General features: G+C 45.6%; 1 protein-coding gene across 5 annotated transcripts in view; it reads right to left on the bottom strand.

Annotated features, from left to right (window-relative positions):
- Window positions 1-7,310, bottom strand: part of CBFB (core-binding factor subunit beta) — a 42,532-nt gene extending 35,222 nt beyond the window's left edge. For 2 of the 5 annotated variants that reach the window (XM_077309567.1, XM_077309566.1), the window contains exons 1-2: window positions 6,844-7,303; window positions 2,547-2,633 (exon numbers count right to left, since the gene is read on the bottom strand). In XM_077309567.1, the coding sequence (XP_077165682.1) occupies window positions 2,547-2,633; window positions 6,844-6,921 (165 nt within the window). In that variant the 5' untranslated portion in view covers window positions 6,922-7,303. Of the gene's footprint in view, window positions 1-2,546; window positions 2,634-6,334; window positions 6,647-6,843 lie in introns of those variants that run through there. The other 3 variants (XM_077309569.1, XM_077309570.1, XM_077309571.1) reach the window with 3 other exon arrangements.
- Window positions 7,311-18,015: the final 10,705 nt, after the last annotated feature.

Raw genomic sequence — 18,015 nt, 5'->3', positions numbered from 1 at the left:
AAGGGTTCCCAATAATTATCTCCCTAAGTAGGCTCATATGGGAGCAGACAGGCCTTTAGGCACATAAGTCTCCAGCTATTAAGGGCTTAAAGAATGATAACAAGCACTTTGATGTACCTCATCTTCTGATGTGAGGTAGGTAGCTACAAGGGAAAAGACCTTTTTAGTAGAGGTACCTTGTTTTTGAGTGCCCTTCCAATAGTTATTTGGCTGATACCAAGCATGTCAAATTTTCAACACCAGGTAAAAATATGGACTTTTAACAAGAGCTGTCTTTGAGAACTGAATAACCCCAAACCTACTCTTGTTTGCTAAACTGCCTCTTTTTATATTGTTCTTCTGATATTATTTTTCTTGTGTTCTTATATGCTTCTCAAAAAGTCTGTTTTGAAAGTTTTATGTCAGCTTATAGCATTAATAGTTTTTAAATTTTGCAAGATGCTGACTGATTATTGCTTCCTCGATTACCAAGAGTTAAGATTCTTTATGTATTGCTTAATTAATTTATTATACCTTATGTTCATCAGACACCTTGAGAATCTATATTCTAAGAAAATTACAAATAACCTTAAAAACAGATAAAAGAATCATGGTTATTTGGATAACATATGGCCTGGGGTGTACCAAAACTTTTTACCAAGCACAGGGCTCCGGCTCTGATTTTGTAATGCACAAAAACCATGGAGGATACCTATTAAGCTTAGCTGGAAAATGTAATCACTTGTCATCAGTTAATGTATATGCGCTTCATGCAAAAAACAGAATCAAATAACGAGTTCCAGGCAGCTCATTTAAGATACACCTAAATCCAGTAGTTTCATATTAAAAGGTAAAGGTAAAGGTATCCCCCGTGCAAGCACTGAGTCATGTCTGACCCTTGGGGTGACGCCCTCTAGCGTTTTCATGGCAGACTCAATACGGGGTGGTTTGCCAGTGCCTTCCCCAGTCATTACCGTTTACCCCCCAGCAAGCTGGGTTTCATATTACAGTGCACTAAAGTGAGCAATTTCTCTGTCATAATGTATTTCTAAGATATGAGCATATTGTAACCATACACAAAAGAAAAAACAGTATTTTAATCTGTAAAACTAAAAACTAACTACTGTAGCAGCAGTCAGAATGAGCTTGTTGTCTTTAAAAAGCTTTTGGTATTTAATGAAATTCTTTGTTTTAATTACAGCTGGCTAGAATTAAAACTACTGAACAGTACTTTTAATTTTCCTGCACAGAGGTACTAAGGGTGCAATTCTATACTTCTAAGCAGATGCATCTAAGGATGCACTGTTAATTTTATTGTTATTACCCGCCCTAAGCATAGGAAGGGTGGGTTATAAAAATAAAGATTATTATTAATTTAATTTTGAGGACTTTCCCCACTGACACACTGTTCTGCAGTTACAAATGCCTGTTACTAACCCTTACTTACTTCAATTATCGTTTCTCCTTTTAATACTAAAATGGCTATTAATTTTATGTTCTTACAACGCATTCTGTAAATTACCTATTAGTTTTATAATATTCATATACCACCCCTCCCTGCAAGTGGGCTCAGAGTGGTTTACAATAAAAGCATAGTTAAAACCAGTAACACTCCCTTAAATTCTTGCTGCCGGACTAACTGGACAGGGATGGTCTAATGGGGGGGGGGGCAAGGAAAAGGAAGGAGGCCCATATAGTTTTCAGGCAGCAATGGTCTCAAGCCTGGCAGAATGCTGATTTCAGCTCTGTCAGGGCCTGGATTTCGACTGGCAACTCATTCCACCAGGTCAGAGACAGGGCTGAAAAGGCCCCACCAGAATTACACCACAGATGTCAATGGACTTAGAAAGGTATAATTCCATTTAGGATGGCACAGCTGGGTACTTTATAAATAAGGAGATTATGAATATAACATGCAATACCACCATTTCAAAAGTTTAAGGGTCTATTCAAGCATCTAAACAACTCAGTTAGTTACCTGTGGCTAAAATGAACTACCCTGAAGCAATTAGGTAGGGAGATTTCTATAAACTGTAAGACAACTGTTTTTTCCAACTGACAAGAACACCACAAATGAATAGGAAGGTTGATAAAAAATAATTTTTGCAAGGAACAGCCCAGAAATCATCTGCACTATTACTCAAGGGAGAGAGACTGACCAGTTAACTATCCCCACTTAGTACTTAAGCAAGTAAAGACTTTTCCTGTCATTGTTTTAACAACCTCTTCCACAGAAAAAGTTACATTTACTTAAAAACAAACCATATATGTTTTAGTTAAATCTGCAACTATTTTACAGAACTATGGTTTAGTTATGTATCTGAATCCAGTGCTCACTAATTATTCTGTACTTGTAAAGACAGCAGATCAGAACAAGCAGTTGAGATTATTAATTTCATAATGGAATGCAAGCACAATGAAACAGAATGGTTTCTAAGCATCCAATTGTTAATCCTTGTCTGAAATAAGACTGGCTATGTCTCCTAACCGTATCCAGGAAAACAGGAGAAAAAAACAACAATTAAATACATTTCATTAAAATGTGATATGTAACAGTAGACACTCACTATCTCAGACCGTCCATCCCTGCAGGCATTCTGAAACCTGGCCTGTCTTTCTTCATGTGGTCTGTCCCTGAAGCCAGTATATTTAATCTGCAAATACAAGCCAAATCAAAAAGTGAATCCTTCCTGTTTTACACTATCTGCATAGATGATAAGGACAACACTGCTGAGATCAGGCACTGAAGCATGGTGAGCCCTTTGCAGAGCTCAGATAATACTCCAAGCAAGCTGCAGCAAAACAATGTAGCGCTCTGTCAAAGTTGTTTAAAGGGTCTATGAAGAAGAACTCAACAATTTAGAAGCCACACAATGTGTCCCACTTTGTCTACTGTTGCTTTAACTGAACAAAGCATTCAGATTGCAAACTAGAAGACTGCACACAGAAGAATTAGAAAGGTGGAGAGAAGACAGATATTGTTCAATGCAGTAGCCAGTCTACTCTTTCTAAGTGCAACACTTGAGAAGATCTACACAAAGTTTGAAAACTACGGCCATGAAAAAGTGAAGTTCAACCAACATTATCACCAGGAAGACACGGAGCAGAGAAAACAGTCAATTATCTGAATCCACGAAAGAGACTGCATTAAAAGTATTCACAGTAGAGAGGCATTAAATACTTCACAATCAGAATTTTTTTGAAAGGACAGCAACATGCATTCTAAAACACTCTGACAAGATGATGAGGATGGTTAAAGGTATTGCATCAAATTCCCATCCATATATTATTAATAAGAAATGACTAACTGCACAGAAAGCTAATATGTTTTCATGATACACAATTGCAGCCATGTATAGAGTTCAAGGCATAGGAGAATGCATGGAATTCATTCAGTCTGGGGAAAAATGAGGATCGTAGAAATACATTTTGAATTCAGCATCAATAATTAGAGCTCTGTCCATTGCTACAGCCTAAAAGCAATAGACGGAGATTCTATTTTAGTTGCCTCAGTAGCACACAAAGCAATAAATGGTAGCAATTAGCTGGACATGGTGAATATACAATGAAAATGGGAAATAGGAGGAACTACATGTGGTTCAGATTCAAGAAACTCAAGTGAAAAACACTGTCTACATGGAAGATGTGACATGTTCACCAGAGGACACCCTGAAAGCACAAAATAGTACATGATGTCTGAGTAGCAGAAACATACTTAAAACCAACTCAGTTAAATTTCAGAGAAGCATAAAAAAAAACCCCAAACATCAGTTTATGAACTTAACACTATGCAGGCTTAAAGTACTCTTCTGAAGGGCTGCAGGCAAGTGCTAAAAAGGTGTTGCCAAAATGGTAGTTTCATTAATAGTGGAGCTGTGAAGTGTACAAACAAGGCTTTCTGGTATCTAGTTTTGAAAGATTTAAACGTTTAATTACCATAGAAAGCGTCTTCATACTTTTATTAACTGATTTTGAAAACATTATGCTGTCTTGGCACAATTCTGTGCAGGAAATAGTGCTAAATAATTGCTAAAAATGTTGCTCTTGCAATTCACATTAAAAAAAAAAAGAGGTTTACATGTCTGATGAAGCTGAGGATGCATAGTTGTTGTATGCCTGGCCAGAATCAGTGGAAACCTTGCAAATAAGTCATCTAGTAAAATGCCTTATTCTGTTCCATTTTTCCCCCAAGCTGTGATAATCTGATAATAGAAAAGATCTTGTTATTTGGCTGTAACAAAGTCTCTCCTGGCTACCAAATGACAAACTAGTTCACTTTTATGGTTGGTATTCTTAACTAATTAACTCTAAGCACCAGTGTATGCTCCTAGTTATTTCTTATACAGGGACAAAAAAGGCAGATTTGATGTACACTAGGACCACTAATACACAGTAAACTCATGTTATTCAACAGGACATACTGCCAAGAAAGTGTCCTTAGGATTGCAAACTTAATGTGGCCCTAAGTTGTCCTTTAACACGGGTAACCATTTGAAATTAGACACTCTCCACCCTTCTTTTTCTACATTTAGAGAATACAAATAATCACACGTTTAGAAACTACATTTGGAAGTCTTGTGGCATCTCTAAGACTAGCAAATTTTATGCTAGCATAATGCTTTTCCAACTACAGACCACTTTGACAGATGCATGTAACAGGCACTCCTTCGGAATTATTACTGTGACATCACTGGATCTTAAGCATTGCTGTCCTAGTTCAAACTTAGAACAGCTAAAGAATAATTGTGACATCCTTTCATCAAGTACTTTTGGATGAGTTGCAACCAAGTTTGGCAACTGAGAGTTTAGAATCACTGAGGTTTTTTAAAATTATTTTTGATTAATCCATGTTCAGTGCCAAGACAGTACATAATACTGAAAATAATACAGGAGGGTGGGGGACAGAGAAGCATGTTTTTTTTTTCCAGATTTTGGGGCAGGGAATTAAAGATAGGAGAGGAAAGTAGTTTGAGATTTCCCCAAGTGAGGTAAATGGGAATAGGGCAAAGATTCTAATGCAATCTTATGCATGCCCACTCACGATACAGTCCCATTGAAATTAGGCCTTCTGACAGACTTACACCGAAGTTTCATCTATCTACGTAGTATATTCTGTCTTTAGAATAAGGATATCAACAAGATCCTGACTTCCATATTTCTGCAATCTTATATGGTTAAATGGCTGGAGGATATGTGATGCAGGAACCTTGATGAGGTATAGGAACCATCCTGAGAATTCTACATAAGTTAACTATTCCTGAAAAGATTGAAGTGGGTAGCCATGTTGGTCTGAAGGAGCAGAACAAAGTTAGGGTCCAGTGGCACCTTTAAGAGCAACAAAGTTTTATTCAAGGTAACAGCTTTCGTGTGCATGCACACTTCCTGAAAGGAACAGGGCACTGGACGCAGTAGGAAATCAGCCTGCCAGTTTACAAAAAAAATTCCCGGAGGCTCACTGCATTGGAAGGCCACAGACTGCCAGAAAAAAGCTGGAAGGGAGCCTTACAATTCAGGAAGCACTGCAACCCAGACATGGCATTGATGCCAACACCTGTCAGAATTATTGCCACTCCCTCCTCTGAGCTAAGCAGATCCCATGGTTCTGCATGGACCACTTGGGTCAGCTTCCTCCAGGGTCATTTGATTTTCCTAATCCATTCTTGGTTGGCTCAGGTGACCTCCTAAATTCCTTCCAAGTCTGTGCATGTTTACTGATAAGCAGTTATGCAAATATGGGGGTACCCAATCTAACCCTGGGAAACAAGGCTCCAAGGAATTAACTTCTGAGCATAAACAGGAATTAACTTCTGAGCAATACTGTACACAGGCTGAAGTTTATACAGGTGCACATGGGGAAAAAAAGACTGGGAGAATTACTTGCGTGTGCATTCAGTACTATGTGCAGGGGGAAAGCAAACAGCTGCTCAGCAGGGGCTCACTGCAACAGGCAGCGCTTGCAAAAAAACAACAAAAAAAGCACTCCAGTGCAGTAGACTCCCGTTGCTGAGTACACTCCGGGATCAGTACCCTCACCGAAAAAGCCCTGGCAGCTCTGAAGGGCTTCATTTTGATGTGGTACGCTTCCAAGAACATCCACTACCATCCAGCGAAGGTTCATTTTGGTCCACAGCACTTGCAAAACATCCCTGGGCACCCCGGTGGTGGCTCTTTCCACTTTTGCACGAACGCACCGCAGTGCCCAGCTGAGATTCGATTCAGATTCAGAGTACCTTTATTGGCATAAAAGAGTCGATTCGATATGCAAAGCAAGTCTCTGATACCCGCCTCTGGGATCTCCATGCACAGGGGGCGGCCTCATACCTACACGAATGCCCCCCCCCCCCCCGCCACTCACCGAGGGCTCCATTCGACAAGCGGCGCTCTGCAGGCGAGTTTTCGCTCAGCCCCGTCGGGAGGGAAAGCCCCGTGCAGAGCTCGGCGGGGGCGCGCTCTCGAGACCCTCTGCTGGCGAGCACCTCCTCCCCCGCTTGGGAGGCGGCGCTCTGCAGGCCGGCGGGGGCTCGCGCGGCCACCCTCCGCACTTGGGACCGCCGTGCCTGGGAGGAAGCCCCGGAGCGAGCAAGTGAGTGCGCTCGGCGCCCGCAAGAGGCCGGAGTTGCAGGGCTAGCGGCTCGCCGGCGCGAACTTTTTCCTTCTCCTCCTCCTCCTCCTCCTCGTCTTCCCGGGGCGGGGAAGAGAAGCGAGGAGGCAAAGCCGCCGCCGGGTCTCCTTCTGTCCTTCTCCCTTCCAGTCTTCTTATTCTCCCCCGGTCCAAACCGAAGCAGAGTCGTCCGCCCCCCCCCTCCCCCCCTTCTCCCTGCCGCCGCCGCCCGGGCTGCGCTCCACTTCCGCCCCGCTCCTCACCTCGCACTCTCGGCTCAGCTTCCTGAAGAACTCCTCGTTCTCGAACTTGCTGCGCTGGTCGGGGACGACCCGCGGCATGTTGCGGCGGCGCCAACGGCAGCCGCCGGCCGGGAGCGCGGACCGAGAGAAGGGAAGCGGCGGCGGCGGCTTTTCGCCTCGCTTCCCTCAGCCCGGCCGGGGCTCCTCCTTCTGTCTCCCCCCGCGGGCGGAGAAGCAGCCGGCTTTTGTGGCCGACGAGGCAGCTCCGGCTCAGCCGCGCACTCTGCTCCCTCACGGGGAGAAACCTCGACGGGGCTGAGGGGAGAAGCGGGCGGGCGGGCGGGCGGACCTCCCTGAAGAGACTTGAGGCGAGCGGCAAACGGCCGAGCCTCGCGCCGCCGCTAACTGTAGCCGCCGCCGCCGCTGAGGCGTCTGTGGAGCCAGGCGGGGGGAGGGGCTCCCCCTCCCCTGCTGCTCCAGGCGCGCGACTTCCCCTCTCGCTTCCCCCCTCCCTCCCTCCTCCTCACCCGTCAAAAAAAAAAAAAAAGAGTCCGGCCGAACAGCCGCGCCATTCACAACTCCGAGGCAAGGGCCGGTGCGCCAGCGCGCATGCGCCGCAGGGCTTGGAGGGGGGGGAGTCGCCCAAAGAGCCGGAGCGCCGCTTTGGCGAGTCGGGAGTCGAGTCCCCGGGGCGCGAGGTTCCCTCGCGTAACGTCTCCCAGGTCGTACACGTGCACACCCATCCGCAGAGTTTCTGGCCCGGGTGTATGTGAGAATATGCACAGGCACGCTTTCCCCGGGTGGTGCTCCTGCGAAGTTCTGTGCCCGCAAGTTTGCTGCGGGGGACACGGGAGGCCGGGCCTTTTGCATTTCGTTGTTGCAGCCGCAGCCCGGGGCCTGCTTACTGGGAAGTGAATTCCTCTTGCGCGCAAGGGGGCCGACTCGCCGGTAAATGTGCAAAGCCTGGATCGCGCTCAGCAGTGCTGCCGGGCTCGGCGGTTTAGGGAGCGAGTCAGCTCAGTTCTCCCGGGGTTGGTCGTCAATAAAAAGGGGAAGGGAAGCAAGCAAGTTTCAACAGCCGCGCGCAGTTGTACTCGGAAACAATCGCGCCGGCTTTAAAGGCGCTTACTCGCGAGTAAGCGTGCGCGGGATAACCGGCGCTGTATCTGACGTCTGCAAGCGTTACTAATCGTCTCCCCGCTGCAACATCCAACTTGTTGAAGATTTATGGAAAACTCGGAAGTTTGTACGCTGGTTTGATGTTATTTTGATTGGGCTCGATTTTTTTGGGGTGGGGGGGATGCGCGTTTGAAACTTGGGAAACGAGGGGATCCTTCCCAAATCTGCGCGCACGGGGTTGTTGCCGGGTTGGGCGATCCGCACGACAAGCCCCTGCGCTGCCCGATCCAGGCTGCTGAGCAAGAGGCCCGTGCTGCCTGTGTTCCTTCGGATCGGGCTGCAGAACTGCTGGCCGCAATCCTGTGCGCGCCCACGAAGGGGTCAATCCCGTCGAAAGCCGTGGAAGTTACTTCTGACCCAACCTAGGGCGCTACGCTTCCCCTCCTGCGTAGGCTTGCATAGAAGCGATCAAAGCGGGACTGATACGGGGGCAGTGCGGTTTGCGCATTCTGGGAATTGGGGGGGGGGGGGGGAGAGAGAGAGACTGAAAGCGGAGTCGTCGACTTCTGAGTAAGCTGCGCTAACGGGATCGGGCTCTAGCTCTGCGGCTGGCTGCGGAAGACGGGGAAAGGAGGAGGGCGGAGGGCCTCTTGAGTCATTCGCAGCTCCCCACCACCAGCAAGCAAGCAAGCAAGCAAGCAAGCAAGCAAGCAGACGCACACACCGGCACACAGCCGTCTTGTCTCACTGGTTTCCGGCTTCCTGCTTGCAATGGGCAGCCACCAGCCCCTGCTTTGACTGGCGGCTGCTACTGGGAGGCAGGAGTTCTCACGCCGCCTCCCCTTTCCTTGTGCGGTCGGCTTTTCAGTGGGCAGCAGGGAACCGACCCAATGCAGGAAATCCCCAAGTCTCTCCCTACCAGCCTTGGACTCAGGGGCCTGGGCACATTCCTTTATCCTCTACAGAGAACCCAGGCTTCATGCATAATCCTCTCCCCTGTAATCCTCACAACAACCCTGTGAGGTTGGTTAGGCCAAGAGGGTGCAACAGACTCCAGATCATCCAGTAAACTTCCAGGGGAGAGTGGGGATTGAACCCTGGGTCTCCCAGATCCAAGTCTGACACTAACCACTGCACGACTACACTGGCTCTAGGAAGGGGTGCTCCCGCTGGGAGCTGGCCAGCCGCTGATTAAAGTTCAGCATCCTGTTTGAGCTGGCCGTTCTCCTTTAGTCGATTCTACCTCACAGGGTGGTTGTGAAGATAAATGGAAGAGCAGGGGAAGACTTTGTGGGCTGCTTTGGTTTACCTGCGGATGCCCTGACCCGGATAGCCCAGGCAAGTTCAAGCCTGTTGGATCTCAGGGCTGACCCTGGCTAGTATTTGGATAGGACACCTCTAAGGATTTGGGTAGTAGTTCCTCCAGGGAACACCAGGGGGTCATGATGCAGAGGCAGGAAAGGGCAAACGCTGGTATTCCGCTCATGGGAATTGTAGTCCATGGACAAATGGAGGGCCGCAGTTTGACTACTCCTGCCAGTCATCATCATGAAAAAATAAAATAAAAGTACATTGAGGTAATCAAACAAATTGTGATAAATAAAAATAACAGTGCGGCATAAAATAAGAAGAATAATGTAGCATTAACAACCAACCGGCACACAGTTCTTTTTTTAAAATAAATAGAACCAACCAGTAAAAGCCAGTATCAGGCTATAAATCTACACATTGACAAAACCCTCCTGAAATGTACATAACATTTACCCAAATATGATTTTGGAAAGCCCGAGTTATGCTTTCATTATGCATAGTTCTGGTCACAGAGTCTCGTCTTGAAGTAGCTGTTGGGGGAATTTGGTAAATTTCCCTACCCTGCTGTTCAGTTGCATTCAGATTCATCCCTTCATAGAAGGAATTACCTGATATTCAAAGCAGCAGATACAGACACGCCCAACTTTTATGGGATCAACCTTATCCGCTAAAAGCAGGGGGGCTGCTGGAGAACTGCCAGTCTATCATCTTGGAGAGCCATCCAGGTCTCTGTTGCCAGTAATCTCTCATCACTCTCTGTTCTCCAATCCAATTTACATAATTGACTCAATTTAACATTGTCTCTGAATAATGGCAGCAAAACTTTCTGCCAATATCGGAAGCAGAACTTTGTTTTCCCGTAGTAATTGCTTTCTTTCGGCCTTGTTTGGGTCAAGAAAAGGACCTTAAGCTTTCCCACCCGGGCTGCTTTGACACCCTGAAGCAGCCCGGGTGGGAGTGGGGACTGCTATTTGCTCTCTGGGGCATGGTTTATTTAGTTACTTCATTTATACCCCACCTTTTTTGTCAATGGGACCCGAAGTGGCTCCAAGCTGAATCCATGCACACCGGAGAATTGTTCACAGCGTGGATTCCAGGCATGTGCCAGATGCAAATTGTTTGTGGGAGCCACTTGTCCGCCACACAGACTTGGCAACATGTGGATCAGTGCTGAGTCAGCTCATTGCCCTCTCTAGCTCAGCACAGGACCTGCTGACTCAGAGCACCTGAGAATTTCAGGTAGAAGAACGTCTTTGCCAAAATCCTATAACCGGAGATTGAACTTGAAGCCTTATGTATGCAAAAGAGATGCTTTACTCCCGAGGCTCTCTCGTAAATCCTCTGTGCAAATAGAATGTATGGACTCAGAGACCTGTTGACTCAGAGCTTTGAAAACTTGGTTTTGGAAATCCCAAGTCTGCTTTCAGTATGTATAGTCCTGGTCACTGATTCGTTGCTCAGTAGTTGGGGAAATTTGGTAAATATTTCAACCCTGCGGATCAGATAGATTTGCATGTTCATGGAACAAATAAACACACATTCAAAACAGAAACTAGAGGCACATCCAGCCTTCATGGGATCGTCAAATCACCAGTAGCAGGAGTTTGCAGGAGATCTGCCCATCTTCCTGTCCCCCTAGAGATCTCCATTGCTGGGAACCCTTTGCCCATCCAACCCACCAAATTTAACATTGTCTAACGATAAGGTTCTAATTGATGCTACTTCCACCCAAATGTTCTTCCCCACTTTGCCACCTTCCCAGAGACAAGGGCCATGGCCCTGTGCATCTGGAGCACCAGGTGTAGCTGCAGTAGATGGGTCTCTGTGACCATACAGAGCACTTTCCTGTTTGCCCTTGCTGCTGCTGAGAAATCCCCACTTGCATGGGAGAAGGACTGCTTCCCTGAATCACAGCCAATATTCAACTAGATCAGGGGTAGCCAAACTGTGGCTCTCCAGACGTCTATGGACTACAATTACCATGGACATGATAATTGTAGTGCATGGCCATCATAGTAATTGTAGTCCATGGACATCTGGAGAGCCACAGTTTGGCCACCCCTGAACTAGATTGTTGACAGAACCCTTCTTGTGTGGGTAAGCTTTTTGGCTGCACGTCCTTCTAAAAAAGCGAAAAACACAATCCCCCAAGTGTTGACACTCTCTTGAAAGCTTGGAGGCTTAAATTAATCACATTCAATTGCTTCCTAAGGAATTGATAATGTTCAAGGCCCAGTGCAATTGATCACCAGTCAATGTTTCATTTGTGCTCACCTCCCTCCTACTGCGCACATGCACATGCGCACATGCATGGTGTTTCTTCCAGTCCCACCAAAGAATTAGCCTGCTGGTATCTGCAGGCCTCTCCCTTCCCACCCCTTACGCTAGACATCTAGGCTGACAAGATCTTCATAGGGAAGATCACAGGAAGCATTTCATTTATTGTGCGTTTTTCTTGATTCAAGAGCAACACTTGTCATTGTTGGATTTTGAGCTACAGCAGTCACAACTGTATGGTCCCATCCACGCAGGAAACCCCAGTTGTGGATGGTTGATATAGCACAAAAGTAGGACCATATCCAATTATGAGTGGATGCAGGCACAGATAAGCAGGAATATCGTACAACAGGCCATTGAAAACAAAGGCCACTGGGTTGCCAAACGTGTTATGCTGCAGGACTTTTTGATCATCAGAGCTGACCCAAGTCTTTTTGCTGTCCGGGCAAATGACTTTACTCTCCACCACTGTGCTGTGGGGTAGTCACCCTCACTCAGGTCATCCTTAATTCCTTCCAGGACTGGGGTTTTGTGTGGCACCCCCTTCACCAATACCAGATCCAAGGTCTGCACCAGAAGGCTTCAGCAACACGCCTCCCCGTCATGCCACAGACAAGGGAAAGTCCCACCCACCATGCAGGGGCACCACATCTCCTGATCCCACCTCAGACCCGATAATGGCATGGGTGCCACTCACGGCAGCCAGTCCACGACACCACAGGAGGCTGGTGAGGTGGTCTTCCAGTTCATCAGGCCATTGCATAAGTGTGTTTAATGGAGGGGCTAGCTGTGGTGATAATTACTTCAAGACACCAACACGGCTACCCACTTGAATCTACTTCAAGACAGGTTTGCTATATGTTTTTTTTTTTAAACATACCTGCCTTTTAGTAATTTGTGAGAAATGCACCAGGATGGATGGATGGGAGAGCTAGCATGGTGTAATGGTTAAGAGCAGCAGCCCCCAATCTGAAGAACAGGGTTTGATTCCTCATTCCTCTTCCACTTGCAGCCAGCTGGATGACCTTGGGCCAGTCACAGTTCTCTCAGAACTCTCTCAGGCCCATCTACCTATCAGGGTGTCTGTTGTGTGGGGAGGAAGGCTAGGCCTCTTTGTAAGCTGCTTGGAGATTCCTTTGAGTTGTAAAAAGCAGGGTTTAAAAAACAAAACAAAACAGCTCTTCTTCTTTTCTCCCACAAGCCCCGTCTTTCTCTCCTTCTGAATTACAGTTACCCTTTTCACCCCTGCTACAGACCTGTGCCTTATAGTATACAGCCTCACCTGGAAGCATCTTGATCTTGTACACCAAAGGCCATGAATGATCTTCTAACAAGTGCCGCTAGGTGGTGCCATTTAATGGCTTCCATAGTTAAACGCTTACTCTTCATTTGTCCTGTTCACTTGAGAGACCCTGAGGTAAGCAGTGGAAGACCACTGCAATGGGAAACGGGCATAGAAGTTTCTGCAGCTTTCAGGCTGTGGACTTCTAGTTTCCCACCCATCTGACAACACTCACTGGAACGTGGATAAGCATTTTAGTGGTTGTGCTTTAGCTGCTCTTTTAGCTGCTCTTTTATCCTCTTTCCTCTGCACCAGTGTGTGTCCCTCTTCCATTAGCTCCTATCACATTTCCTGCACCACTGTGGGCGTGCGCTCAGTCTGGGAGTGCTCCATAGCCACCGAACTGGCCTGGTAACGCTTTTAATGCTCCTCCACAACTAGTTTGTCTACTCCAGGGATGTTAATCACTCAAGGATCTTTTATGTGACTTTCTCAGGGAAATGAACATGCGTGGGGAGGGTAGCAGGCTTGTAGCACTTCTATGGATGTGAAGATAAGTCTATTCCAGGGTGGTTTCTTTAGGCATGTTAAGAGCGTTTTCTTCCTGCCCATCTCTTTGTTAGAGTCCTTTTATTAATTTCATGCAGTATCTATATTATATATTTCAAGCACATCTTGACGTAAGACAGAATCAGCTGAACAATCATATGAAATATGCCGCTACAGTCAATACGCTCCAGAAATACCATCAGTATCAAGGCTGTGCTCTTTTGGGAAGCAGTTGGAGGTACATCATGACCAGATTATTCTAGGCCAGAAAATGCTATTTGTTGCTGAGGAAATCTTTACCTGTTGCTAGGGTTACCAGGTGTCTGTGGGGAATCCCCTCTGTTTCTGTCTTTTGCTGGGGCTCTAGTGGCCAGTGAGAGGAAAAATCATGATAGGGCAACAATGTGAGGCCACTTCTGGGAGAACTTGGAAGTGGCATTAGCATAGGAATCACTGAAAATTCTCTGGTTATGCCAGAAAGTTTTGCCATAGAGTTGAGGTGACTCCTAGAAAGGTATGACATTTCCAGGTTTCCCCAGAAGTTACATCACCCGTTATGACACATTGCCCATCCCTCACCGTAGACTTTGAGCGGTTGATGATCCTACCTGTCGGATATTAGGAGATACACATTGAGAACCTAAACCAGCAACTAGAAGAGACAATCATAGGTAAAGATATCCCCTGTGCAAGCACCGAGTCATGTCTGACCCCTGGGGTGATGCCCTCCAGCGTTTTCATGGCAGACTCAATACGGGGTGGTTTGCCAGTGCCTTCCCCAGTCATTACCGTTTACCCCCCAGCAAGCTGGGGACTCGTTTTACTGAAGGATGGAAGGCTGAGTCAACTGCCGACTGAGCCGACTGCTGGGATTGAACTCCCAGCCTCATGGGCAGACCTTTCAGACTGCATGTCTGCTGCCTTACCACTCTGCGCCACAAGAGGCTCTTACAATCATACAAGTATTTATTTTGTGAATTCTTCGGGGTTCTCAGGCGGGATACACAACTGTCTCTTTCATTTTAAATTTCCCAACATTATTGCATATCTGAGGGCGAAACTACACGTTACATTTTTGGGTGAGTCAGTTTTGGGTTCCCAACTTGCTTTCACCACGGTCACACAACAGCTGCAGGGAAAGGCATTTTAAAAAATTCCACAGGAGCCTGATTCTGTTCAGTAGCATGGGCAAGGAGGGCCTTTGGCTTTCTCTTCCATGCCACTTTCCCAGTGCCTAAATGGCTCCAGCTGAAAGTTCTTTGCAAAACTTTGAATCAACACCATTTTATGCCATTGATACACAACAGGGGGCATTGACTTTCTATTAAATATTGATCAGGAAAAAGATGTCTGCAATTTTGTCCTGCATCCTGCAAAAACATAAGACATCCAGCTTTGGAAGTGAACTATTGTAGTCACAAACCTAAACTAGTGCCCTTCTCTTTCTGGAGGCTATGGGATAGTTCACATAAATTAGTACAAAGACAGGATAAAGAATGAGAAATATCTTCAGCAAAGAACTACAGTGCAGATATAAGCAAGTCAGTCTAGCAATTAAAAAGCAACACTAATTAGCTCTGGATTAAAAGGTACATGCAAACACACCCATGGAACGTTGGCATTATTTGCCTTGAATTTTCTCCCAAAGGAATTCTCCCTTTTAATAGTAGTTGCCACGCACCTAACTTTGCAACAGAAGCAAAAGCAGTTTTCAAACAGTTACACACAGGGAATGCGATTTCATGCTGATCCATCTTTTGCTGAGTTCACAGGAAGACTGACTCACACGTCAGAACTATAGGCAACCAGCAGAAAAGGGAGCCATTCTACTCCTTGCATCTAAGGCCTAGTTCTCACACACGTTGGAGAGTGTGGTGGAAGAATCTTGTGCTCCACTCAGTAGCTAATGGACTCCAGGTTTCAATATTATTCCTTCATTCACATAAAAGAAAATTGGCTGTGCAACTGAGTATACCTCCTGGTTCCTGAGCAGTTTTTATTGAGAATGCTAAGAAATTATCAAGGGGTCTTCTGAATACAAAGCAAGTATTCAGAAGACCCCTTGATAATTTCTTAGCATTCTCAATAAAAACTGCTCAGGAACCAGGAGGTATTTTGCACGGAGCCAAATAAAACAGTTTAAAAAACAACCAGTTTAGACCACTTTATTATACTACAATTGTTCTGCATTGAATATAGTCTGTTGAAAAACTACGTTGCAATGCTTTCTGCATGGAACAATTCATAGCCCTGCTCCCTATAGTTTTGCCAACTCCACTTTGTTCTCTAATGCAGTCACTAATCTGCATAACCAAAGGAGCTTCTCTGCATGACTAATAGAGTGTCTGAGACAGGCAGGAGAGAAATGAATTGGTGAAAAGCCTCTTTCAGAAACAACGCTTAAAAGACGCTTAAAGCACTGAAGAGGCAGTTCACCGTGCAGAGCAAAATCAGTTTTGAGGAGTAAATTCACTCTTCTGTGCAGAGATCAGAAAAACAATGATGTATTTAGTGAGTATTTTAGTGAGTTTTCATTAGCTTATCCATCATGCAGAAGAGGCCCAGGGCTGAGAAAGACTCTGCTCAAAACTTTGAAGAAACACAGTCAACCTCAGTGGGTCCGTCAACCTGAGAGTTGTTCAGCCGTACTTAAAGTAGCATTATGTTGCACACAAAAACCAGTCACCACCAATCAAGAACCAACATTTGTCTACTTAGAAGTAAGTCAGCAAAGGTTCTGCATCTCCCTGCAGTATTCATCTTGTTCTGTTGTCTTCTCCCTAACTAATTTATTTGTTCTTATTTTGAGATTGACTACTTGTGGCACTTGTCAAACAGAGATTAGTTATCTGTTCTTGTTAAATTCCCTGACTTAAGTGGTACTTTTTGTTTTACAGCCTGAAAAAGTCACTGCTGCTTTTTCCTGCTATTGTTTATGATTGTAACAGTATGATTATGGCATGACAACCCCGCCCCCCCCCATTAAATGAGAAGGGACTTTAGCTAGCTACCAAAAAAAAAAAATCCCTACCCTGATCCCCAGCAAAATCGTCATGTTTAAAATTGATTTGCCCAGCAGGAAAGAATGAAATAGGAAGGAGAAAGAAGGGAGGAAAAAGTAAAAAGCCAGTGCTGTGGGAAATTTTAGTATCATTTTGAGTTTTCACATTGTGGAACAGGTGATATTACAATTGCCTTTGAAGTCTGTTAAAAATCACAAATCTAAAATATAGAAAAGCATAGAAAACACTAGAATTCAACTGATTGGCAAAAATATCCTCTGGATTTTCCTTAAGCACTGAATGAATAATGGTAATTCCAGATGAACCAGCCAGTATGAAACAGCTTGATGTGACCTTTCACATTTTCAGTTTTGCTTAATTCATTTCCAAAAAGGGTAGGCAATCTTCCTAGCAGCAGGTCTAGATGGCTTTATTTGTACGACTTGGGACAGGTACGGTCATGTCTTGTTGACATACCACGGATCGCATATATGAATGAAAAGAATGAAAAACCAACAAGGCGTCTCTCTGTATTCTTTCAGCCACTGATGTGTGACATTTGAAGCAGAGTCCAATCCCAGTGACATGTAGACACAAGCAGCTCACAGATCAAGGGGAACGCAAGAGCCTATTTAGTACAATGAAGTTCAGCAAGTGTGAAATGTATCCCACCCACCTGGGTCTTTGAGTTCAATCCTTAGATCATGCAAAAGGTGAATGCACCACTCCCTTCCCTGACGGTGACCCCAGTTTAATCTCTCTGTGAGGTCAATCGGATTTCTTTTATTATTAGATCCGCACAAGGTTCCTGAATCCTGTACCGAAAAGCACATTACCTGCAGATCAGGACCCCTTTCCCTGGGGCCTGCAGAGTATGTGGTGTAGTTTGAAGATCACACTGGAGGCAAATAGATGACAAAATGCAAAGGCTTGTATTGTTTGTAAGTGGAGCCTGTAATGCCCTTCCACTGTAGCTGACACAGTTATCACAGCTTGGTGGTTGGTTTTACCTACATTGTTGTTTTTTTTCAGCGAGTCAAACGTAAAGAAAGTAACTAGAAAGTTTTTACAATTCGCTATTATTCAGAGACAGAACCCAAGGATGGATCCATGCTGATAGGGGAGAAAAGAGGGCGGAATATCTCCCTGTGCATCACACTCACATCCTGTAAAGATTAGAATGCCTTAAAGAAATGGGCTGGTCAAGATGAGAGAAAGGGAAGCAGACCCCAAATGAATAGGATCAGCACTGGACAGTATACTGTGAGCCCAGGGCCTTTTAACCCTTTGATCAATTCCATCCTGCTTCCTTTTTTCTCCAGTCCCCAGAAAGCTAAAATCAGATGGCCTTAATGTTCCATTTTTATTGCCCTATGTTACTGGGGTTTTTTTCTTATGTTCAGACAACTTCATCAACATCCCCATTCTGTCCCAGTCTTTCCTAATCGCCCCCTCGCATTCTTTCTGGGTCCCCCCCCCTCCCGTACTCCCCTCCTCCATTGTGAAATGAATTCACAAGATAACCTCCTGCTTGGAATCTGAACTCCCGGCCTCATGGATTGTCGCCCAAACCATCCCGAACTTGTGTCAAAAGTCCGTTGCCCATGAGAGGCATGAAAGAATATTGTTTGGCCAAACACCCATCCAGAGGGG

The sequence above is a fragment of the Paroedura picta genome, chromosome 14 (genome assembly GCF_049243985.1).
Source record: "Paroedura picta isolate Pp20150507F chromosome 14, Ppicta_v3.0, whole genome shotgun sequence".
NCBI classification, from domain to species: Eukaryota; Metazoa; Chordata; class Lepidosauria; order Squamata; family Gekkonidae; genus Paroedura; species Paroedura picta.
The sequence above is the reverse complement of the archived record's forward strand: the minus strand, read 5'-3'. Positions and strand labels throughout refer to the sequence as shown.